Consider the following 25,305-nt stretch of genomic DNA (forward strand, 5'->3'; position numbering starts at 1 on the left):
ACAGAATAAAACAGTGACCCCTGCTGGCAAGCACAGCACTAACGAGGCTCGTTCCATAACCGTGTTTATGGGTCTCTAGAGATCAATGAACAAACATAAACATTGTACAGACATATCCAATTCACATATTTCTGATCAGATCAGGGGTTTTTGTGTTACTCAGCCAAGCAGAGGAAAGCTTGGATACACAGGAGTCCCCACTCATGAGAAGAAAGAGGCTGACAGTTGGGAAACCTGCATTGATCATTGCAGAGATGTTCACCACCAACTGACTGGGATTATTCAAAAGAGCCAAAGAAACTTGAAAGGTGAAGGAGAGAGTGTAAAAGGACACAAAGGTGCTCACCAGGAGGATGGTTTTTGTAGCTCTGGACTCAGGGTAGGATGTGAGGGACCCGCCGCTTGTGCCTGTACAGGATGCAAACGGTGGAGCTGCTGCCCCAGAACGTGAGCCCCAGACAGACCACATCAGGGAAGGACAGAAGTGCTGCGTGCAGCGACTCTCTGGTGTCCTCGTGATGAGCAACAGAACAGTATCCCAGCTCTTTTGTCTTTGTGGTATTTTTGCGACTGCACTTGCCAGTCATGTGCATAAGAACAATGATATTCCCCAGCATGTGGAGGAGCCAGCTGAGGAACACACAGTTCCCATAGGCTGCTACTTATCTTCAGAGACACAGGATCCTGCAGGGAATGTGATAAATGAGCGACATTTAAAAGGCAGCGAGTAATGGTGGAGGCTGAGGTGGGAGGATCCCTTGAACCCAGGAGATTGAGGCTTCAGTGAGCTGAGATCACACCAGTGCACACCAGCCTGGCTGACAAAGTAACACCCTGTCTCAAAAAGTAAAATAAAATAGAAAATAAAGTCAGCTGAAATGCAATAGAAATACTTAATAAAGTTACTTTCTAGTATGCAGAGTTTGCCATATTTGTATGTGTCCCATTTTAAGTGTATTTGCAATGAATTGCTCTTTGCTATGAAGAACAGACATGTAATCACCTCCACAGTCTTCATAATCTATGAGCCAGGCACCACCATTATAAAGGCAAAGAGGACTCAAGCACAGAGAGATTACATGATTCATGTAAATTCACATCTTGATTGGGGTAGAATGTGATTAATCTTGTCTGGGCTGATTTCAGAGTGCATTAACCAGCATACTCTACTGTCGAAGCTAGTTAGCAGAGTTCTTCCAATAATGAAGATATATATTTAATTTTTATACCTTGCCTTTATCTTTTACACAGGTGACATTCAATTGTATAATTTTGGTTTTGACCAGTTTCCATTGATGTGTAAAATATTACCCTAGAGGCTGATAGCAATTATGAATAAATCTTTAAAGACCCTGATGAAATGTAGATACACTGATTGGAATATAAAATTACAGGAATCTGCCTCACGACTAAATTAGATTTAAAATATTGACCCCATATCAGGGCAGCCACACAGAGACTCACTTCCTTTTATGCCAGGAAAGAAAGTACGATGGCACCTACCACAGGAATTAATGGACATTCTGATATCATGTCCTAACTACATAATGTGAAACACTAGAGGATCATAAAATAGAGTCGGGTAGAAATTAAATTATCACTATTTTCAGTTTATATATTCATCAATTAATGAGTTCATCAATTAAGTAAAACAGTATGTGTTGAGGTGAGATATGTAAAAGGTGTTAACATAGAACATATATGGAAAATTAAATTGGTAAGGCATGGACTCTTGTGCATTTGATAAATTGAAATGGTAGATTTCGAGAGTAAGACTACATTAATTAATTAATTAACTTATTTACTTACTTGAGACGGAGTCTCACTCTGTCGCCAGGCTGGAGTGCAGTGGTGCAATCTCGGCTCACCGCAACCTCCGACTCCCTGGTTTAAGCGATTCTCCTGTCTCAGCCTCCCAGTAGCTGGGATAACAGGCACGCGTCACCACACCCAGCTAATTTATGTATTTTTAGTAGAGACAGGGTTTCAACATGTTGGCCAGGATGGTCTCGATCTCCTGATCTCGTGATCTGCCTTTCTCGGCCTCCCAAAGTGCTGCGATTACAGGCGTCAGCCACTGTGCCGGGCCACATTTATTTATTTTGGGATGGAGTCTTGCTCTATTGCCCAGGCTGGAGTCCAGTGGCATGGTCTCGGCTCACTGCAACCTCTGCCTCCTGGGTTCAAGCGATTCTCCAGGCTCAGTTTCCTGAGTAAATGGGACTACAAGCACGTGCCACCATGCCCGGATAATTTTGTATTTTTAGTAGAGATGGGGTTTCGCCATGTTCTCCAGGCTGGTCTCGAACTCCTAACCCCAGGCAATCTGCTCACCTCAGTCTCCCAAAGTGCTGGGATTACAGGTGTGAGCCACCATGCCCGGTCTCTATGTCGCTTTTTAAAAATCCTTGTAGCTATCTCATTTAGGAATAAAATGGAAGGCAGGTTTGTCTGATGTGGTTCCCAGCTTGACTTTTCCTTTGGCTTAGTAATTTTTGTTTTCCTTTTACAAGCTTGTGACAGCCATAGTGCTTTGACACACTGATATTGTTTTAAACAGATTTTTCCATAACAGTAAAGTCCAAGGGTCTGTCATGAGCTGGGTTAGGGGAGATGAGAAGATTCCCAGGAGACTCCTGGTCTCAAGCAATCCTCCCACCTCAGCCTCCCAAAGTGGCAGGACCACAGGTGTGATCCACTAAACCCAGTGGAGTCTCCATCTCAAAAAACAAACAAACAAAAAAAAAAACCAAGAAATACAGAAATTAAGTACTCTGGAATTATGTCATTTGATTTTTTTTTTTGAAATGAAAAGTCTCACATATTTATTACTGAACCCAGCCAACCAACACGTTCATAACAGATTCAGAGAGAAAAAAACATAGTCCCAATAAAACATGTCCAACTTTCCAGATAGTGGTGACATTTTCAGCTTGATATGGTAACGTGATAGTGACGCTCAGACAGCATAAATACGTGTGCCATCTCATGTGCAAATCCTTATAGACCCAGCTTGGTTCTTCTCCAATGTCTCCCTTTGGAGAGACCTGATTTTATGTCAATTTTTCATCCAAATCCACTAGGGAATGGAACGATTTTGCTTTTGTTTCTTGGCCAGGAATCGCTTTATCCTGAAAGTCTTGTGAGAAGATCTGGCGAGAAGCAGAGTCAAGTACACACCATGAGAGGAGAGAGGAAGAGAAGGGCCTTAACATTTATTTATTTATTTATTTCGAGAAATGTTTCACTCTTGTTGCCCAGGCTGGAGTGCAATGGTGCCATCTTGGCTCACTGCAACCTCCGCCTCCCAGGTTCAAGCAATTCTCTGGCCTCAGCCTCTCGAGTAACTGGGATTATTGGTGCTTGCCACCATACCCAACTAATTTTTGTATTTTTAGTAGAGATGGGGTTTCACCATGTTAACCAGCCTGTTCTCAAACTCCTGACTACTTTTTCTGCTGTTACCTGTCAGTCCTCCTCATTGCATCAAGAACAAGATTAATTTTTTTTTTTCTTTTTTGTAAAACTGATGTGAGCCAGGTGCAGTGGCTCACACCTGTAATCCCAGCACTTTGGGAGGCTGAGGCGGGGGGATCCCGAGGTCAGGAGTTCAAGACCAATCTGGCCAATATGGTGAAACCCCGTCTCTACTAAAAATAGAAAAATTAGCCAGGTATGCTGGCATGCACCTGTAGTCCCAGCTGCTAGGGAGGCAGAGACAGGAGAATAGCTTGAACCTGGGATGCAGAGGTTGTAGTGAGCTGGGATCGTGCCACTGCACTCCAGCCTGGGTGACAGATTGAGACACCATCTCAAAACAAACAAACAAAACAAAACAGAAACTAATGTGGATGGCCTGCCTGCCACTCCATGCATCACCTTCAACATTGTCTTGTCCCAACTCAAAATGAGTTATCCATTTACAAACTGTTTATTTCTTGTGGGCATCGTCTCCATAACCTTTTCATAAAGCATCAATGATTTCATTATTCCTCTACCCAAACTTTATTGTAAGTATTCTTTTTTTGAGACAGTATCTCGCTACATCACCCTCGCTGGAGTGCAGTGGCATCATCACAGCTCACTGCAGCCTCGACCACCCAGGCTCAAGCCATCCTCCCACCACAGACTCCACAGCAGCCTGCCTTGCAGACATTGCCACTATGACCAGCTAATTTTTGTATTTTTTGTAGAAAAGGGGGTTTCACCATGTTGCCAAGGCTGGTCTTGAATACCTGGACTCATATGACCCACCTGTCTCAGCCTCGGAAAGTGCTGGGATTATAGACCTGAGCCACTGCACCTGGTCTCCCTGTAAATTTGATGTTTCTTCTTGTTTTAATTTTAGCAGAATGTATATTGCTTTGATAGAGTCTGTTTTCAAACTCATGTCTTATCCTTCTGAGTGCCTCAAACTAGAGCCTGTTCAGACATGTTTTAACAGATTTGTACCAGTTTATTTTGTGCAAACATTGTAAAATTCATGCACAATTTTCTCATAATATGTATTTTTCCATGAACTTCTTGAAGATCTCTTGTACTAGAAAACTGTATTCAAGAGAATATAAAAAGGATTGTAGATATTCAAGTGCCACTTATTTCTGGGATGCAAGGATGGTTCAACATATTCAAGCAAATCAATGTAATATACCACTGGAACACAATGACAGATGAAAACCACATCATTTTAATAGATGGAGAAAAGGCATTTCACAAAGTTCAAAATCCAGTCATCATACAAATCCTACACAAAATAGATAGAAAAGGAAATTTACCTCAACAATAGAAAGACCATCCATGAAATGACCAACGTGTAGATAACCAAGCAGGGAAAATGGAATGCTTTTCCTATAGGATCTCATGTGATGCAAGAATGCTCTCACCCCTTCTATTCAATGAACACTGCCTGTCCTAGCCAGAGCAATTAAATAGCAAAAGAAGTCAAACTCATCCAAATCAGAAAGAAAGAAGTAAAATTGTATTTGTTTGTAGATGACATGATCTTCTGTGTAGAAAATCACAGACTCAACCAAAATAGTACTGGAACTAACAAACATATTCAGTGGATTTGCACAATACAGTATCAGCACCAAAAATTAGTTGAATTTCCATATTTTAACAATAAACAATTTTCAAAGAAAATTTTAACACCCTTCCATTTGCTGGAGAACTTAAAGAAATACTTAGGAATAAACGTAAAAAGGTGAGAAGTTTGTACCTTGAAATCAACAAAAATTGATCAAAATGATTAAAAACATATATAGAGATACAACCCATATTGATGGTTTGGAAAAATTAATATGTTAAATGATTATATAACCCAATGTAATTTAGATTCAATACAATACCCATAAAAATCCCTATCAGTTTTTGTTAAAGAAACAAAAAACAGGCTGGGAAAGATGGCTCAGGTCTGTTGTCCAGGCTGATTTCAAACCCCTGACCTCAAGTGATCTACCCGCCTTGGCCTCCCAAAGTGCTGGGATTACAGGTGTGAGCCACGCCACACAGCTAGTCCTCTTAACATAAACACTTTAATGTCAATTAATGCTTGAACTCAACGTTAACTCAACTCAAACTCAAGTCAATGCTGAACTGACTCTAATGTCAATTAACGCTTGATGGTTTGCTATATTCACTGCATTGGGAACAATTACCTGAAAAATGAATTTTCTGATATTCTGCAAGGAGTGAAGTCGGACTGAAGACCTTGCCACACTGATGACATTTGTAAGATTTCAGTCCAGTATAGATTCTCTGATGTCTAATGAGGTGAGAATGTGAAGTAAAGGCTTTGCCACGATCATCACACTTGTGAGGTTTCTCTCCTGTATGAATTCTCCTATGTTTTGCAAAGGATGAAGCTTGACTGAAGACCTTGCCATAGTCATGACATTTGTAAGGTTTCTCTCCAGCATGAGTTCGCCAATGAACTGCAATGTATGAACGATGTCTGAGAAATTTGCCACAATTATTACATTTGTAAGATCTCTCTTCATTATGGCTTCTCCAGTGATTTACAATGGTTGTAGCGTTACTGAAGACGCTGTGAGAATCATTACGTTAGTAAAGTTTCCCTACACTATGGATTGCCTGATGGTGAATAAGTGTTGACTGCCCACTAAAGGCTTTGACACACTCATTACACTTGTAAGGTTTCCCTCCAGTGTAAACTCTAGGATGTTGTGCCAGGTGTGAATCACGTCTGAAAGCCTTGTCAAAAACTCTTACATTTTTATGGTTTCTCTCCAGTATGAATTCTCCTGTCTTCCGAGGCTTGATTTGCGACTGTAAACTTTGTCACATTCTTCACATTTCTAAGGTTTCTCTCCAGTATGAATTCTATGATGACGTGCAAGGTGTGCTTGTTGATTGAAAACCTTGCCACATTCATTACACTTGTAAAGTTTCTCTCCAGTATGAGTTGTTTTATGAATTACAAGGACTGAATTGTGATGGAAGGTTTTGCCACACTTGTTACACTTGTAAGGTTTCTCTCTAGTATGAATTGTCTTATGAATTACAAGGACTGAATTGTGAGAGTAGGTCTTGCCACACTCATTACACTTGTAATGTTTCTCTCCAGTATGAGTTCTATGATGACGTGCAAGGTGTGCTTGTTGATTAAAAACCTTGCCAAATTTATTACACTTGTAAGCGTTCTCTCCAGTATGAAGTCTATAATGACGTGCAAGCTTTGCTTTGCGATTAAAATCCTTGCCACATTCATTACACTTGTAAGGTTTCTCTCCAGTATGAATTGCCTTATGAATTACAACAGCTGAATTTTGACTGAACATCTTGCCACACTCATTACACTTGTAAGGTTTCTCTCCAGTATGAATTCTCCTATGACTTTCAAGGTTTGATTTGAATCTGAAAGCTTTATCACATTCTTCACATTTGTAAGGTTTCTCTCCAGTATGAGTTTGCCCATGAACTGCAAGGTATGAATGATGTCTGAAAAATTTGCCACATTTATCGCACTTGTAAGATCTCTCTTTATTATGGATTCTCCAATGATTTGCAATAGTTGTAGCATTACTGAAGAAGTGGTGACAATCATTACATTTGTAAAGTTTCCCTCTGTCATGGATTGCTTGATGGTAAATAAGTGCTGACTGCCTATGAAAGGTTTTGCCACACTCATTGCACTTCTAAGGTTTCTCTCCAGTATGACGTCTATGATGGCATGTAAGTGTTAACTCCTTACTGAAGGTCTTGCCACACTCATTACACTTCTAAGATTTATTTCCAGTATGAAGTCTATGATGGTGTGTAAGGCACAACTCCTGACTGAAGGTCTTGCCACACTCATTACACTTGCACCGTTTCTCTCCAGTATGAATTCTCCTATGTCTTTCAAGGTTTGATTTGTATCTGAAAGTTTCATCACATTCTTCACATTTGTAAGGTTTCTCTCCAGTAAGAAGTCTACGATGGCATGTAAGGGATGACATATGACTGAAGGTCTTGTCACATCTATTACACCTGTAAGGTTTCTCACCAGTGTGAATTCTCCTATGTCTTTCAAGGTTTGATTTGAAACTGAAAGCTTCATCACATTCTTCACATTTGTAAGGTTTCTCTCCACTATGAAATTTATGGTGGTATACAATGGATGACGTATGACTGAAGGTCTTGCCACAATCACTACACTTGTAACATTTCTCTCCAGTATGAATTTTCTGACGTATTTCAAGATTTTATTTGAAACTGTAAGCTTTGTCACATTCTTCACACTTGTAAGGTTTCTCTCCACTATGAAGTCTATGATGGCATGTAAGGGTTAACTCCTGATTGAAGGTCTTGTCACACTCATTACATTTGTAACGTTTCTCTTCAGTATGAAGTCTGTGATGGCATGTAAGGGATAACTCCTGACTGAAGGTCTTGTCACACTCATTACATTTGTACAGTTTCTGTCCATTTTGAATTCTCCTATGTCTTTCAAGACTTGATTTGAAACGGAAAGCTTCATCACATTCTTCACACTTGAAAGGTTTCTCTCCAGTATGAAGTCTACGATGGCATGTAAGGGTTGACATATGACTGAAGGTCTTGCCACACTCATTACACTTGTATGGTTTCTCTCCAGTATGAGTTATCCTATGACTTTCAAGGTTTGATTTGAAACTGAAAGCTTTGTCACATTCTTCACATTCGTAAGGTTTCTTTCCAGTATGAATGCTACGATGGCATGCAAGATATGACTTCTGACTAAAGGTCTTGCCACACTCATTACACTTGTGTGGTTTCTCTCCAGTATGAATTCTCCTATGTCTTTGAAGGGCTGAATTGTGTCTGAAAGCTTTGTCACATTCTTCACATTTGTAAGGTTTCTCTCCAGTATGAAGTCTACGATGATATGTAAGGGATGACATCTGACTGAAGGAGTTGCCACACTCGTTACACTTGTAAGGTTTCTCACCAGTGTGACATCTATGATGGCGTGCAAGGTATCGCTTCCGATTAAAGACCTTGTCACATACATCACATTTATATTGTTTCTCTCCTAGATGAATTATCTGATGTTTCCTTAAGAGTGAGCCATAATTAAAGGCTTTGCCACTCTCAATACATTGGAAAGATTTTTCTCTCATGTGTACTTCCTGTCTTTGTGTGAGTAATGAACAATTCAGAAAATTATTCCCATAGTTATTAGATATATGGGCTTTGGGCCTACAAGAAATTCTTTGGGCTGTTGAAACCCAGGAAGCATCACTGATAGACTCCTCAACTTGATTATTAATTTTCCCTTTGGGCTGAAATATATGGCGTTCAGACAGATGCGAATGAAAGCTTGATCCAAGCTGATCTTTAATAGGCTTGTTTCCAGCATGACTTTGATCATATTGCTCTGTACTACCCATCAACTTTTTGATTTTTGTCATGGGTGCTTCATGGCCATTTCTTTCATCTTCTTGCCACTGAAACTCAAAGTTATGAATGTCTTTCTCAATTTCCTGAAAGCAAAAATCTCCAATGTGATGACTTTCATGTCTTTCCAATGTCCCTGTGTGGATCACTTCTCTATTGCCTTGTGCTGTTGATGAGAACTCCTTCAGTGTACATTTGGAAGAGATACCTATAAAATATAAACACTAATAGGTTTCCAGTTAAGTACAGATGGTAAATCATACTGAAATGTATAAATATGACACAAAAGACAATACTTATTTTAAACTTCCCAAACATGATCTTCAAAGTTTAGGAAAACAAAATTGTAAGATTCTTTAATAAATAAAGGGCGATTACATGTACTTCAAATTATTATTATGGAAGCTTATTTCCAGTATCATGACAAAACACTGAAGGGCACAAACATGTGTAAGCCTAAAGTAAGGAGTATTTTTGCAATGTGACCCTAAAGTGTCTAACAGTGTGCAAAAAATATATCACTAGCACATCAATGAAAAGTATATATTCTTCATATTTACAGCATATTTACTGTATAGAAATAAATGCTATAGGACCACACGATATACTATATCGGTAAATAATCCACAGCAAGCTCATGTAAGGATAACCAAAATCAATGGAGATTCTGTATTGTCAAACAATCATAGCACTGAGAAGATAAGAAAACATTACAAAATTTAGCCAGGCGTGGTGGCCCATGTCTGTAGTCCCAGCTACTCACAAGGGTGAGGCACAAGAATCGCTTGAACCCAAGAGGCAGAGGTTGCAGTGAGCCGAGATCGCACCACTGTACTTCAGCCTGGATGACAAAGTGAGACTCCATCTCAAAAAAATAAAATAAAAGAAAAAACAATATTTTTCTGAATAACTGTCATAAAATTACCTATATACATGCAGAAAAGGCATATTGTAACATTTAAAATTTTTTTTTATTTTCATATTTTTGAGACAATGTTTCACTGTGTCACAACAGGCTGGAGAAGCTGGAGGGCAATGGCCTGATCTCGGCTCACTGCAACCTCCACCCTTTGGGTTCAAGCCATTCTCCTGCCTCAGCCTCCTGAGTATATGGGATTATAGGCACATGCCAGCATGCTTGGCTAATTTTTGTATTTTTAGTAGAGACAGGGTTTCATCATGTTGGCCAGGCTGGCCTTGAACTTTTGACCTCAAGTGATCCACCCGCCTCAGCCTCCCAAAGTCCTGGGATTGCAGGCGTGAGCCACAGCACCTGGTGGTACTTTGTGACATTAACTAGTAAACTCTGTCAGTTATATTGCATACCACATACCAAAAAGCTTTATGTAAAATCATAAAAATGAACTGGTAAAATACTGTAACCCATAAAACCAGCAAGCAAATCATAAGCACATTTATACAACCTGCAGAATTCTAAACAATTCCCTGTTAAGAAAAAAGGCACAACTTCTACTTACCACCAGCACACAATATAAGAACTAAAATACGTGTTAAGATCACTACCTTCTGATGTATGAGGTCAAAAAAATACGCAGCATTACAAGGAATAGGAATTCACTAACAGCCGGGTGCAGTGGCTCATGCCTGCAATTCCAGCACCTTGGGAGGCCGAGGTGGGCAGACCATGAGGTCAGGAGTTCAAGAATAGCCTGGCCAACATGGTGAAACCCTAACTCTACTAAAAATACAAAAAAATTAGCTGGGTGTGGTGGCGGGTGCCTGTAATCTCGGCTACTTAGAAGGCTGAGGCAAGAGAATCGTTTGAACCCAGGAGGTAGAGGTTGTAGTGAGCCAAGGTCCCACCATTGCACTCCAGCCTGAGTGACAGGGTGAGACTTCGTCTCAAAGAAAAAAAAAAAAAAATTGACTAATAGTGCCAGAGGGTGCAATTAGGATGTCACAACTACATTTATGAAACAGCCAGGCAATACAGCAATTATATATATATATATATATATATATATATATATATACACATTGCCCTATGTATCTAGTTCACTATGCACAAAATATAAAACATAGAATGTGTACTGGGAAAATTTATAAACTGAGATCAGAGAAAACATTGTATAAAACAAATTGCACAATAAAAACATAAACAATATGATGCAGGCTCCCTGGTCTGAATGTTCTTATTGGCCAAAAGCCATGTTCAGAGTTCTTATTCTCCAATAGGATGTTCTGCAGATGGGGCCTTTGAGAGAATTTGGTCACGGGTGTTGACCACTCGTGAATAGGGCTTGTGCTTTCATAAAAAGAGATATTAAAGAGCTCGTTGCCTGTTCCTCCTTCCACCATGTCAGGACACAGCACGAAGGTAGCTGGGCTAAACCATGAAGAAGGCTCTCGCCAGGAACCAATTTGGCTAGCACCTTGCTCTTGGACTTCCCACTTTCCAAATTCATGAGAAATAAATTTCTGGTCTTAAGCCTCCCAGTTTAAGCTATTTCTTTTTTTGTTTGTTTTTGAGACCAAGTCATGCTCTATCACCCAGGCTGGAGTGTAGTGGCATGATTCTCCTGCCTCAAGAGATTCTCTCACCTCAGCCTGGAGTCTCACTTTGGTGCCCGGACTGGAGTGCAGTGGTGCAACCTTGGCTCACTACAACCCCCACCTCCCAGGTTCAAGTGATTCTCCTGCCTCAGCCTCTCGAGTACTTGAGATAACAGCCAAGTGCCACCACACCCAAGTAATTTTTGTATTTTTAGTAGAGACAGGGTTTCACCATGTTGGCCAGGCTGGTCTCAAACTCCTGAACTCAGGTGATCTGCCCCTGTCGGCCTCCCAAAGTGCTGGGATTACAGGCGTGAGCTACTACACCTGGCCAATTTCTTGTATTTAGTAGATTCGAGGTTTCACCATGTTGGCCAGACTGGTCGCAAACTCCTGACTTCAAGCGATTTGCCCACCTCGGCATCCCATACGGCTGGGATTAAGGCATGACCCACCTCGGCTGGCCAGTCTAAGCTATTTCTGACAGGACAGTGAAATGACTGACACAGGAAAAAGAGCATCTCATGATCAACATCACCGAAGGCTGAAAAATCTAATTAAACAAAGCAAGTTTAGGGCCTGTACTATAAATCTTGCAATACGTGAAGCCATCTAATAGCAATAACATGTTTTAAAAACTTTGACGCCAGCTGAGTGAGGTGGTTCACACCTGTAATCCCAGCACTTTGGGAGGCTGAGGGAGAAGGATCACGAAGTCAGGAGATCAAGACCATCCTGGCTAACACGGTGAAACCCCGTCTCTACAAAAAACAAAAATAAAAAAAATTAGCCTGGTGTGGTGGCATATGCCTGTAGTCCCAGCTACTTGGGAAACTGAGGCAGGAGAATCGCTTGAACCCGGGAGGCAGAGGTTGCAGTTAACCAAGATTGCGCCACTGCATCCCAGCCTGAGCGACAGACCAAGACTCCATCTTAAAAAAAAAAAAAAAAAGGAAGAAATGAAAGAAACCTAAAGAGTAACTCCAACCCACAAATATATATAAAAGTCTCCAGTAAAGGTAAATAAAAAGGCCAGGCACGGTGGTTCAAACCTGTAATTCCAGCAGATTAGGAGGCCAAGGTTGGCAGATCACCTGAGGGCGGGAGTTCAAGAACAGCCTGACCAAAAAGGAGAAATCCCATGTCTGTTAAAATACAAAATTAGCCAGGCATGGTGGCATATGCCTATAATCCCAGCTACTCGGGAAACTGAGGCAGGAGAATCGCTTGAACCCAGGAGTTGGAGGTTGCAGTGACCTGAGATTGTGCCATTGCACTCTAGCATGGGTGACAAGGACAAAACTTCATCTCATCAATAAATAAATAAATAGGCAAATAAAAGGACGGATACAGAAACTGGTATATGTGTCCCTTTTGTTCATAATTCAACGTGTTTTCCTATTATTTAGAAGAAAAAAGCATGAAAAAACACTGTACATATATGTTAATGAAAATGCAACAAACACAGAAATAATTCCGACATAAATAAAGAGTTCTGGTGGAGAAAGAGAAGCTTTTGCAGGTTGTGGAATTGTTTTTTCTTTGAGACAGAGTTTCACTCTGTTGCCCAGGCTGGAGTGCATGGCACAATCTCAGCTCACCACAACCTCCGCCTCTGGGGTTCAAGTGACTCTCCTGCGTTAGCCTCTTGAGTAGCAGGGATTACAGGCGTCCACGACCGTGTCTGGCTAATTTTTGTATTTTTAGTAGAGATGGACTTTCGCCACGTTAGACAGGCTGGTTTTGAACTCCTGACCTCAGGTGATTTGCCCACCTCAGCCTCCCAAAGTGCTGGGATTACAGGCATGAGCCACTGGGGCACAAGAATTGTTTGAGCTCGAGATGTGCAGCCAGCTGTGGTGAGCCAACATCGCAGCACTGCACTGCAGCCTTGACGACAGAGTGAGACTCCGTCATAAACAAACAAACAAAATAAAGAAGAAAGGAATCAAAGCATGTCTACACAAAAAAGCAATTAAACACAAAAAGTAGGAAATGAAGAATGACGAGCAAAAAAAACCCTGAAAAAACAAAATAAGAACAAAAAAAAACAAAAAAAAATCAAGAAATACAGATAATATGTAACAAAAAGGCAATGGTAAGGTCTTCTGCATCAGTAATATTTCAAATGTAAATATTTAACTGCACTCAGAAGGCAAAGACTGGCTCAGTCAACAGGAACCAACTACATGTCGTCCACAGAAGACTCATATTAGCCCTAAGGACACACATATGCAAAAATTTTAAAAATAAAAGCCAATAGTTAGGTACAGGGGTTGGCGCCTGTAATCCCAGCTTCTTGGGAGGCCAAGGAGGATGTCTTGAGCCCAGGAGATCAAGACCAACTTCAACAACACAGCAAGAACCTGTCTCTAAAAAAAAAAAACTAAAAAAGTATCCTGGCATGGTGGCATGCACCGGTACCACTACCGGGGGAAGCTGAGGTGGGACAATCACTTCAGCCCAGGAATTCAAGATTGCAGTGAGCCATGATCACATCATTGCACTCCACCCTGGGTGACAGAGCAAGACACTGTATTAAAAAAAAGAGAAAATACAAAGATACGCAAGGGCACATCCCCACTTCTGGAGGGAAGTTATCCTCACCCAGGGAGACCAGGTTCCTGTAATTCTCCAACATCACGTCCCTATATAGAGTCCTCTGAGCAGGGTCCAGGCATTTCCACTCCTCCTGAGAGAATTCTATGGCCACATCCCTGAATGTCAACAGACTCTGAAATTAAAACACATTTTAAAGAAATGGTTGTGGGAGGAGTTCTTATTTTTACAGAAAATGAGAAGAGGAGAGAGGGGAAAGCATGGATTTAATTGCAGTGAATGTTCTCACAAATCCTAGTAAGGGGTTTTTCACCGCATTTTGTCTTCCCAGTTGTGTTTTGTTATACTTTTCTTTTTTTGAGACAGAGTCTCACTCTGTCACTCAGGCTGGGGTGCAATGGTGTAGTCTCTGCTCACTGCAACCTCCACCTCCCAGGATCAAGTGATTCTCCTGCCTTAGCCTCCTGAGTAGTTGAAATTACAGGCGCATGCCACCACGCCAATTTAATTTTTGTATTTTTAGTAGAAACGGGGTTTCACCATATTGGCCAGGTTTGTCTCAAACTCTTGACCTCATGATCTGCCTAACTCAGTCTCTCAAAGTGCTGGAATTGCAGGCCCAATTCTGGGCCATGCCTGGTCCAGAAACTTCTATTGAAACACTAAGTGACATTCAGTATCTAGATGAGGCAGAGTATGAGTGATGTCTTCAGAGATGACAACGTCCACAATGAAAGATCAGAAACTAAAATCCAGCCAGGCACGGTGGCACATGCCTGTTATCCCAGCTACCTGGGAGGGTGATGCAAGAGAATTGCTTGATCCCAGTAGGCAGAGGCTGCAATGATCCGAAATTGCACCAATTCAGCCAGGGCAACAGAGATTCCATCTCAAAAAAAAAATTAGCTGGGCATGGTGGCAGGCACCTGTGGTTCCAGCTACTTGGGAGCCTGAGGTAGGAGGATGGCTTGAGCCTCAGGGTGGAGGTTGCAGTGAGCTAAGATCACACCACTGTGCTCCAGCCTGGGCAACACAGTGAGACCCAGTCTCAAAATAAAAGAAAATATATGAAAACTAGATTATTCAAAGTATGAAAATCCATTACATAGATGTATTTGTCAACAAAATAATCAAACCTACAGACTCACAAAAAACTAGATGTTAATACAAAGGGTTGTAATTTTCCCCAGATTTTCAAAATGTAAAAGTTGTTCAAAATATATACATTTGTGTGTGTGTATATGTATGTATATGTATATGTGTATGTGTATGTATGTATACATATACAGGTTTTAAAAATATAAAATTCCAAGTTTTGTTGAACTGAAGAGGAATCTCATCTTGCTGGAAAAGGACACTTTGGCAGTTGCGGCAGGCGGGAATCTCGTCAGATCTAAGAAAACAGGAAATGCTTCATCCTAGAAGAAGCAATCACCCTTTCAACTGCCTGACCTGGAGGAAGCTTCAGATATCTGTAGGAATGCAGGCATGCGCAGAGGCAGCCACTATGGCACTCCTTATACAGGGAAAAATCTCAAAGGACCCACATGTTGTCATTCAGCTAATTTCCAATGCAGATGTCAAAGAGCAAGCTAGCCATGTTTACTAATGTGAGAACATGTAAATTCACAACTAGCAGGATCAAATATCAAAGTAAAATATTTACTGGAACACAAAGAAGAAAACAACAGACACTGGGGTCTGCTTGAGAGTGGAGCGTGGGAGGAAGGAGAGGAGCAGAAAAAATAACTATTGGCGGCTGGGCACGGAGGCTCACGCCTGTAATCCCAGCTGTTTGGGAGGCCGAGGTAGGTGGATCATCTTAGGTCAGAAGTTCAAGATCAGCCTGGCTAACATGGTGAAACCCTATCTCTACTAAAAATACAAAAATTAGCCAGGTGTGGTAGCAGGCCCCAGTAATTTCAGCTACCCAGGAGGCTGAGGCAGGAGAATCACTTGAGCTTGGGATGCAGAGGTTGCAGTTGGGCTTAATACCAGAGTGATGAAATAATTTGTACAACAAACCCTGATGACCCTAGTTTACCTATGTAACAAACCTGCACATGCAGCCCCAAACCTAAAGTAAAAACATAAATATAAAACTATTTCTTTTTTTGAGACGAAGTCTTGCTCTGTGCCCAGGCTGGAGTGCAGTGGCACAATCTCATTTCACTGCAACCTCCGCCTCCCATGTTCAAGTGATTCTCTTGCCTCAGCCTCCTGAGTAGCTGGGATTACAGGCACGCGCCACCACGCCTGGCTAATTTTTGTAAAAAAGAAATTTTTGTAATTTACTGCAGAATTTTTTCTGAAATCTCATAACGATGCAGAAATACATGAGTACCACACCTGACACCTGACACCGAACTGACAGTAGTGGCTCCCCAGTGAGGCTGGAAGGAGGGTGGAGGACATGACAGAGAAACGAACATGTTTTACGGCAAAGGGTCTAAGCTGCAGCTTTGCTTGGAGTTTTACCACAAAACAAATATATTCATCATGTGATGTTTAAATATAAAAATATATATTTAATAATAATTGATAGGGCTGGGCATGGTGGCTCATGCCTGTAATCTCAGCACTCCTGGAGGCTGAGGCAGGCAGATCACCTGAGGTTAAGAGTTTGAGACCAGCCTGGCAAACCTGGTGATAACCTGTCACTAATAAAAATACAACAAAATTAGCTGGGCATGGTGGTGCATGCCTATAATCTCAGCTACTGGGGAGGCTGAAGCAGGAGAATCGCTTGAACCTGGGAGGTGGAGGTTGCCATGAGCCAAGATCATGCCACTGCAATTCAGCCTGGGTGACAGAGCAAGACCTCTTATATTTAAAATATTATAATATTATCAGAATATAATAATAATAATAATAATTGTAACAGGTGGAATGAGAACATGGCTCTATCCTCTAGGATAAAAAAGAAGTACTGCTCTCATAAGTGAGAAAAGTTATAACCATTTTTACTGAAATCACCTGTTTCACAAGCCTCTCCACAGTAACACCACAGTCTCCACGAGCTTAATATGCTGCAAATGGATTAATGAATCTCCTGCTATTATTTAGGTTGATTTCGTATTCTTTTTTTTTTTTTTTTTTTTTTTTTTTTTGAGACAGAGTCTCGCTCTGTCGCCCGGGTTGGAGTGCAGTGGCGCAATCTCGGCTCACTGCAAGCTCCGCCTCCCGGGTTCACGCCATTCTCCTGCCTCAGCCTCTCCGAGTAGCTGGGACTACAGGCGCCCGCCACCGCGCCCGGCTAATTTTTTGTATTTTTTAGTAGAGACGGGGTTTCACCGTGGTCTCGATCTCCTGACCTCGTGATCCGCCCGCCTCGGCCTCCCAAAGTGCTGGGATTACAAGCGTGAGCCACCGCGCCCGGCCTGATTTCGTATTCTTAAAATAATGATGGAATCAAACATCTTGTATCATTCATGTCTGTGTATGAACTTTCCATTCTAATTACTAAGATTTTTGGAGTCAGAAACACAGCAACTCACTCAATTACCTAAAAATGTAGTATAAAATCAGGCAGAAAGCATTTCCCAATATTGGTCTCCTTTTCTGGAATTTACCACGTACTTTGTGCACATTAATGCGTGACTTCCAGTGGCAGCTGCTCTAATCCTGGTCCACAGAGAGCTGACAGTGCATCCAGATGTGGCCCCTGAACAATCCCTGCTGCCCAACAGCACTGACACCACGGGACCCTCACCCCGTCTCCATCCATGTCTGGGTGTGAGCCCTTCCCAGGAGCATGCCCAGTGCAGCCTCTTCCCACGTTCATGTCACTCGGTCACAAGAGATGGAATCTAAGCAAGATGAGAGGGACTGTGGGAAGGCATGGGTGAGGGTGAGCAAACATCTCAGGCAGGACGCTTCAGACTCAGAGAAGATTCCCAACTCCAAGGCCCAGGGTTTCTGAAAGGAAGGAGACAGAACAATCCACCGAGAATATCATCTCACCTGAGGAAGAGCCATCCCTGACTCCTTTGCTTTCCTCTTCCTCTTCCGGGTTTCTTCCTCACGTACAAAGAGTCTTTAGATGTCAATCCTGAATGATAAAAATATGTTGTTTATTGCTCAGAATCAACACACACCCTCCCTGTAACACAACGACACATACAAAGGAGACCTCGCCCTGACGAAATACAGTCCCCTCTACTGCCCTCCACACCAGGTACAGTAAACTCCTACAGTAAAACTCCCGCTCCCCTCCTGGGGAAGCCTACACACACGCTGCAGCAGTGGGGAGCTGGGCTGGAGTGAGCTCTTCGGGGCACAGACCCAGACCTGACCAAACTCCATACAGATGCTCGGTGTGGTAGCTCTCAGCTGTCATCCTAGCACTGTGGGAGGCTGAGAGGGGTAGATCGCTTGAGCTCAGGAGTTTGAGACCAGCCTAGGCAACATGGTGAAACCCCATCTCTACCAAAAATACAAAAACTTAGCCAGGCATAGTGGTGCATGTCTGTGTGTCTGTGGTCCCAGCTACTTAGGAGGTTGAGGTGGGAGAATCACTTGAGCTCAGGAGTTCGAGACCAGCCTGGCCAACATAGTGAAACCCTGCCTTTACTAAAAACACAAAAATTGAGCCAGTCGCAGTGGCTCACGCCTGTAATACTAGCACTCTGGAAGGCCGAGGTGGGCGGATTACTTGAGGTCAGGAGTTTGAGACCAGCATGGTCAACATGGTGAAACCCTGTCTCTATTAAAAATACAAAAAGTAACTGGGCTTGGTAGGTATCCGTAATCCCAGCTACTCGGGAAGCTGAGGCAGGAGAACCGCTTGAACCCTGGAGGTGGCTGTTGCAGTGAGCTGAGATCATGTCACTGCACTCAAGCCTGGGTGACAGAATGAGACTCAAAACTAAACTAAACTAAAAATATAATAATTAGCCGAGTGTGGTGGCACACACCTGCAATCTCAGCTAATTGGGAGGCTGAGACACAAGAATCGCTTGAACCCAGGAGACGTAGGTTGCAGTGAGCCAAGATCATGAGACTGCACTCACAGCCTGTGCCGCAGAGTGAGACTCTGTCAAAAAAAAAAAAAAAAAAAAGCGTTTCTGATGTGATTAATGCAGATAATAATAAAACCTGGGTAACTTGATAGAGACTGATGGGCGGCGGGAACTTCAGATGGGGTGGAGGGCATGGGAGACAGCTCTGAGCCTAGACCTGAATGCAGAGGAAAGGGACAGTGCTGTGATCATTTAGGGACATAGGGTAAGAGCAGGGATAATGACCTGAGACAGGAAAGGTTCTGATGTTTGGGAAAAGTGAAAAGCAAATGTGACTGGGGCAGAGGGAGTCATGAGATGAGGGCAAGCTCCCAGGAGGAGGCTGGACAGTGGCAGAGGCCCTGGTCACAGGGCTGTGGAGCCACGGTGAAGAGTTGGGCTTTTGTCCTGGGGAACACGGGAAGCCGGTGGAGGGTTCCGTGCCAGGGACTGACATGACCCGCTTTACATCTAGCTGTGATATCCTCATACAGAGAAAGGCCCCGAAAATAGTCTCTGTGTCTGAGTCTGCAACTCTGTTTCTTCCATTCTTCTGCATTTTATTATTTTTTTTTCATTTTTGGGGTACTGCATCCCATTTAAAATTCTAGTTACAACTGGGCACTCCCCTCTCCCAGAAGAAAAGCCACGCCCAGACACGCACTCTATTTTGCCAACCATTTCAGGGGCCAGGGTCACTCAGGTTGAGCTTTTCTGGTCTAGCCCCTCATCTCCAAGTTGCAGGAAGGCTCGCTGGGGTCAGAGTGGGGAAATTTTCACCAAGTTCCCCTGAGAAGGTCTGAGATGAGTGAGAAGGTGTGCCTGACTTCTTTTTTTTTGACATGGAGCCTCGCTCTGTCTCCCAGGCTGGAGAGCAGTGGTGCGATCTTGGCTCACTGCAAACTCCGCTTCCCATGTTCACACCATTCTTCCTCAGCCTTTCGAGTAGCTGGGACTACAGGCATCCGCCACCACGTCTGGCTAATTTTTTGTATTTTTAGTAGAGAAGAGGTTTCACCAAGTTAGCCAGGATAATCTCGATCTCCTGACCTCCTGATGTGCCCGCCTCAGCCTCCCAAAGTGCTAGGATTACAGGTATAAGCCACCGCACCCGGGTGCCTGAATTATTACATGGGGGCCTGGAAGAGCTAATGGAAGTGTTGGTCTTTATCACCCCTATCCTTGAAAATTAGAGAAACATCTTTCACATATCTGGGCTAAAGAAACTTCTTTTGCAAGGTTCTGTTGCCTTTGATTTCTGACATTTAATTCTTCCTTACAAGAAAGTCACAGTAACATTTATAAAATGCAGAAGTGTGAACCCACAGCTATTGAACTTAAAAACAGTGAAAAGAAGGTCAGCTGTAGAACTAAGACATAAGCAAATTGTTTCCATCAAGAATACATGGGTGGCTGGGAGAATGGATCACGCTTGTAATCCCAGTAATTTAGGAGGTCGAGGCGGGTGGATCACCTGAGTTTAGGAGTTTGAGATCAACCTGGCCAACATGGTGAAACCCGTCTCTACTAAAAATACAAAAAATTAGCTGAGCATGGTGGTGGGTGCCTGGGAGGCTGAGACAGGAGAATTGCTTGAACCCAGGAGGCAGAGATTGCAGTGAGCTGAGATCGTGCCATTGCACTCCAGTCTGGGCAACAAGAGCGAAACTCTATCTCAGAAAAAAAAAGTATACATGGGTGCTTTCAGAAAAGCGTTCCATGCCAGTCCAGCCCATTTTTCAACGTTAGTCCAGAATGGACCAGAGGGGCCTTGAGGGAAACATGCACTTAATAGCTCACAGGCTTTAAGAATAGCCATGCTGTAGTGGGATTGAGAAGGAATCAGAGAGACTGATGGGGTTGAGGAGGATTTATTATTATTTAGGTGCACCGACCCAGTCGGTTTAACATCCAAAGGACTGAGCCCTGAACAAAGAGCTAAGTTACCTTTTCAGCATTTTGTGGGCTGGGGGGAGATCCGTGCAGGTGGAAGCCCATTACAGAAGTGAGAAACAAAGACAGTTATTTAATTGAGACACGCATTACATCATTTCTTACTTTTCAAGGAAAAACATGTTTTACGACTTGAGTTTATCTGTGTAGGGACCTTGCACCTGCACAGCTAGAGAAACAGCATCTTCACAATGCCTGGGAAGAGAGGAGAGATAAGGCTCACTAGCCACAGAAAAACAGGCAGTTAATTTTTAAGGGACTCCAGCTCTTTCTTTCTCAGGGGGCAATTGGGTTTTCTTACATACAACTGAGTTTCTGCTTACACATTTTTAAATTTCATTTAATTCCTGTTTCAATGCAAGAAGCGCATAACTGCGTACAAGGGAGAATGCCTGTAAGTCTCACAGATCCAGGACACCCCTTTAAACATGGAGACTCTGTTTAGGTTAAAAAGCAGAATCTAACTTCTCTAGGACCCATATAGGATGGGCCCTATATCGTAATCTTGTCCACTCCACTGCTGTTTTAACTTGCATGAATCGTGCCTTAGATCCATCACAGTCAGCTGAAACCAGCAGCTCAGGACAAGTGGACCAGCCAGCAAGACCCAGATCATCCAACTCAGCTGATCCTGAGACGAGACCAAGCTGCTGCTGAGGACGCCAGCCCTGCTCTGGTCACTCTGGAGGCTGACCAGTCTACACATGGCTGAAGCTCGAGGAGACGACAAGTCCTGCTCTAGTCACAAACTGGAAGCTGACTAGTCTATGCATGGCCAAAGCTTGAGGACTCATCAAGCCAGTAAATGTGGTTAGAAATCTTAAGGCGGGTAGTTTTCCTTGTAATACTAACTGTTTTACTATTGTTCTGTCATCGTGGTCAACCTTCTCCCCCAGGCAAGGCCCTCTTCGGTCCTTGCTGGATATGAATATGCTGTACATTGTTTTGCTGTTGTTACCCCCCTTAACCATGGTAGAAGAAGCACCTATAGAAAGGTGTCCCCACTGTACACATACTACCTGGTCAGGGAACGGGATAACTAAGACTCTATTGTATTATATTTATTATGAGTACAAGGACTTGCTTAAGAACTTGTACTTATAAAGGCTAGGCATGGTGTCTCATGCCTGTAATCCCAGCACTTTGGGAGGCTGAGGTGGGTGGATCACCTGAAGTCAGGAGTTCGAGACCAGCCTCACCAACATGAAGAAACACTGTCTCTACTAAAAATACAAAATTAGCCAGGCACGTTGGCGCATGCCTGTAATCCCAGCTATTTTGGAGGCTGACGCAGGAGGATCGCTTGAACCTGGGAGGTGGAGGTTGCAGTGAGCCAAGATTGTGCCATTGCATTCCAGCCTGGGCAACAAGAGTGAAACACCAGCTCGAAAAAAAAAAAAAAAAAAAAAAAAAGAACTTGTACTTAGACAATCTACTCAATTTGTGACCAAGAAAATAACCAACCTTATGTATCTCATAACTCCAAGTTTTCACCTGGTGAATAGTTTAAAATTTGTGCAAGGTCAAAAGAAAGTTCCCTCTGAAACCAAATCAAGGTCCTTCCCTTTTACCGAGGGCCTATTTCTCTGTATTTTGATGCTTGTCAAGCAGCAGACCTAGACTCATCTGTCTGTGGTAACCCACCCACCTATACAAAGATACTACAGAAATGACTACAAATAAGTATGCATGCCACCTTGTCCCTCTGAGGCCCCAGAAAAAGATTGTCAGTATTGCATATCGTGGCACCCCAGGACACAACAAAGGAAAATTATGCTTACCAAAATGCCGGTAAAACCAGATTGTGAAACAAAAACCTGTCATTCTGTAAATTTCACCATTCTAAAGCCAGATTTACCCGTGTGGACTGCAGGTTACCCCATACATGTCACACACACACCCCTACCCAGCAACTTGCCTATATGTTGTCAAAAAAAGAACCCTGACCCTTCCGGCCCAGCAACAATTCCGAATCTTTAAATCATTCCATAAGCATGTAGACCAGAAGTTACCAGGGCCTCCTCCTTTAGCTAAAAGCCTGTTTGCTCGGCTGGCTGAAAACACTGCTAGCAGCTTAAGCATTTCCTCATGTTATGTTTGTAGAAGGACTAACATAGGAGACCACTGGCCTTAAGAAGCAAAAGCGTTAATGCCACAAGATAATTTAATTCTAACTGACTCTTCCCCTGACTTGAACCAACGCCCACAAGTTCAAGGGCCTAGCTCTTAAAAACTTCTATTATCAGGAGATACTGTCTTGCTTACTAAGGAAACGCTTTTACGGGCTCAGTAGAAGAATTAACTTGTTTAAGACAGCAATATTATAATAAAACACTAAAGAAAAGTTTGTGGCAAGGCAAAGATGACTCCAGATCACCTCATCCAAAGCCATTCTCCCGTTTCTCTTCTCTAAACCACACCTAGTATCAGCTTGAAGCTCCAAATACCTGGCAAGCACCCTCTGGTCTCTATTAGAACTGCGCGCCATGGGCCTACTGACAGTTGCCAGGAAAAAGGATAAGAGCTTGTGTACTTGAAACAATTAGACCATGTTTCTTCTCACTCCCACTGCAACAGGGAGAAACTTGAAGGTATCCTGTCTAAAATAAAATCAAAGAAAAAACAAAAGAGATATAGACATAAGAAAAGACATAAAAATAGAAGATTAGAAAGATACAGACTGGCCCCCTGAAAGACTAATTCTGTACTCTAGGCCAGCTACCTGGGCACAAGATAAGTCATAAGGGTATCGCACCCCAATTTACACACTTAACCACATCATAAAGTTGCAAGCAGTACTTGAAATCATCACTGATGAAACTGGCCCAGTAAGCCATGAAAATGAGAAATGCCATCTACCAAAATAGATTAGCTTTCGACTACCTCCTAGCCCAGGAAGGAGGAGTATGTAGAAAGTTTAATCTAACTAATTGCTGCCTAGAAATCGATGACAATAGGAAGGCTGTTATAGAAATAACTGCCAGAATGAAAAAATTAGCCCATGTTCCAGTCCAGACTTAGACAAAATAGACTCCCGGGTCCCTCTTTAGAGGCCGGTTTTCCTCCTTCAGTAGATTCAAAACCTTAATAGGAGTAGTTCTAGAAATACTAAGAATTGGTTTAATACTCCCTTGCCTCTTACCTCTCCTTGTTAAGAGCATTCAATCAACTATAGAAGCAATTGTGACCCGGCAGACTACCACTCAGCTAATAGCTCTGTATAAATATCAGTCTGTGCCTAAAGAAGAAAACCTGCTCTTTCATGAAGAATCCAGTAATAGTGATGCTTTCTATTAAAATCTTGATTATAAAAAGCATCTAAGGGAGGAAACTGAAGCAGAAATTTAAAAAAAAATGCATTCATTCACTCCAGGAAAACTAACAGGCAAGGCAAGGGTTAAAAAGAAAAGAGGAAGTTTTCCTCTGCCTAGGGAGCTCACTTCAAGAACAATTATGAGATAAGGCTGTTTGAGAAGTTGAAGCCAAAGGAATGGGCTCCTGACACCCCCACCTCCAGAACAAGGATGAAGAAAAAAAAGGACAAATGTGTGCATTTCGCTGTTCTTGTTTTTCTTTCAATGCAGCTACAAGGCCACCAGCTATGGAAGGACACAAGTTATGCTATGCTATAGATTACGTGACCTATTATTATATGATTAACTGCTTTTACTCTGCTTCTGAAAGCAAAAAAAACCCACTCTGTGCTTGTTGAAATGCTCAGCTTTTTAGATGTAAATCCACTGAGTCAGTGCTCAGTTTTTTAGATGTAAATCCACTGGGCCGGTGCGTACCTTAAATAAACATCCTCCTGTCTCCCCCATATCAGTCTCTCTCGTCCTCAGTTTCCTGCAACAACATCTCTGTGCCTCCTTGCTCTCCCCGTTAAATTCTCTCTTCCCTGTTACACCCCCCTGACCCCACTCTCTGGCAGCCTAGATCCCCAGGTGTCCTCCCTGCTGTGGTTCTCCCTCTGTTCTCCTTGCCACCAGCACCACTCTGCTCTGTCTGTCCTGGCTCCAAATCCCTCCTCCTCTCCCTCACTCTGATGAGCCTCTCTCTTTGCTGCCCCTCTCCCTACCTTGCTGTCCTTCATCTCTCTGTACATCTAGCTTTTCTCTACATTTCTCCAGTTGCTTTTCTCCTCTTGCTTTCTTATCTGTTTTTTTTTTCACTTTTGCTGTTTCTTGGCAAATCCCTCACCCATCCTCTACTTTGCCATCTCTCTCTTTTTTTTTTTTTTTTTTTTTTTTTTTTTGAGACAGGAGTCTTGCTCTGTCGCCCAGGCTGGAGTGCAGTGGCGCAATCTCGGCTCACTGCAAGCTCCGCCTCCCGGGTTCACGCCATTCTCCTGCCTCAGCCTCTCCGAGTAGCTGGGACTACAGGCGCCCGCCACCACGCC

The 25,305-nt window shown here is 42.7% G+C and overlaps 2 protein-coding genes across 2 annotated transcripts in view; both read right to left on the minus strand.

The window, feature by feature from the left end:
- Positions 1-6,800, minus strand: part of LOC129459522 (zinc finger protein 578-like) — an 82,237-nt gene extending 75,437 nt beyond the window's left edge. The window contains exon 1 of the mRNA XM_063615666.1: positions 3,690-6,800. Within this exon, the coding sequence (XP_063471736.1) occupies positions 6,318-6,800 (483 nt within the window). The 3' untranslated portion in view covers positions 3,690-6,317. The remainder of the gene's footprint in view (positions 1-3,689) is intronic.
- LOC129459523 (zinc finger protein 525-like) lies at positions 4,667-25,088 on the minus strand. Its single transcript, XM_055236335.2, has 6 exons — positions 22,035-25,088; positions 19,340-19,428; positions 17,917-17,989; positions 14,002-14,128; positions 8,003-9,088; positions 4,667-7,666 (listed from the first exon to the last, which is right to left on the minus strand). Exons 1-6 carry the CDS (start codon positions 22,257-22,259, stop codon positions 7,242-7,244), a joined length of 2,025 nt encoding a protein of 674 aa, XP_055092310.1. The 5' UTR covers positions 22,260-25,088; the 3' UTR covers positions 4,667-7,241.
- Positions 25,089-25,305: the final 217 nt, after the last annotated feature.

This window comes from Symphalangus syndactylus, chromosome 13 (assembly GCF_028878055.3).
Source record: "Symphalangus syndactylus isolate Jambi chromosome 13, NHGRI_mSymSyn1-v2.1_pri, whole genome shotgun sequence".
NCBI classification, from domain to species: domain Eukaryota; kingdom Metazoa; phylum Chordata; class Mammalia; order Primates; family Hylobatidae; genus Symphalangus; species Symphalangus syndactylus.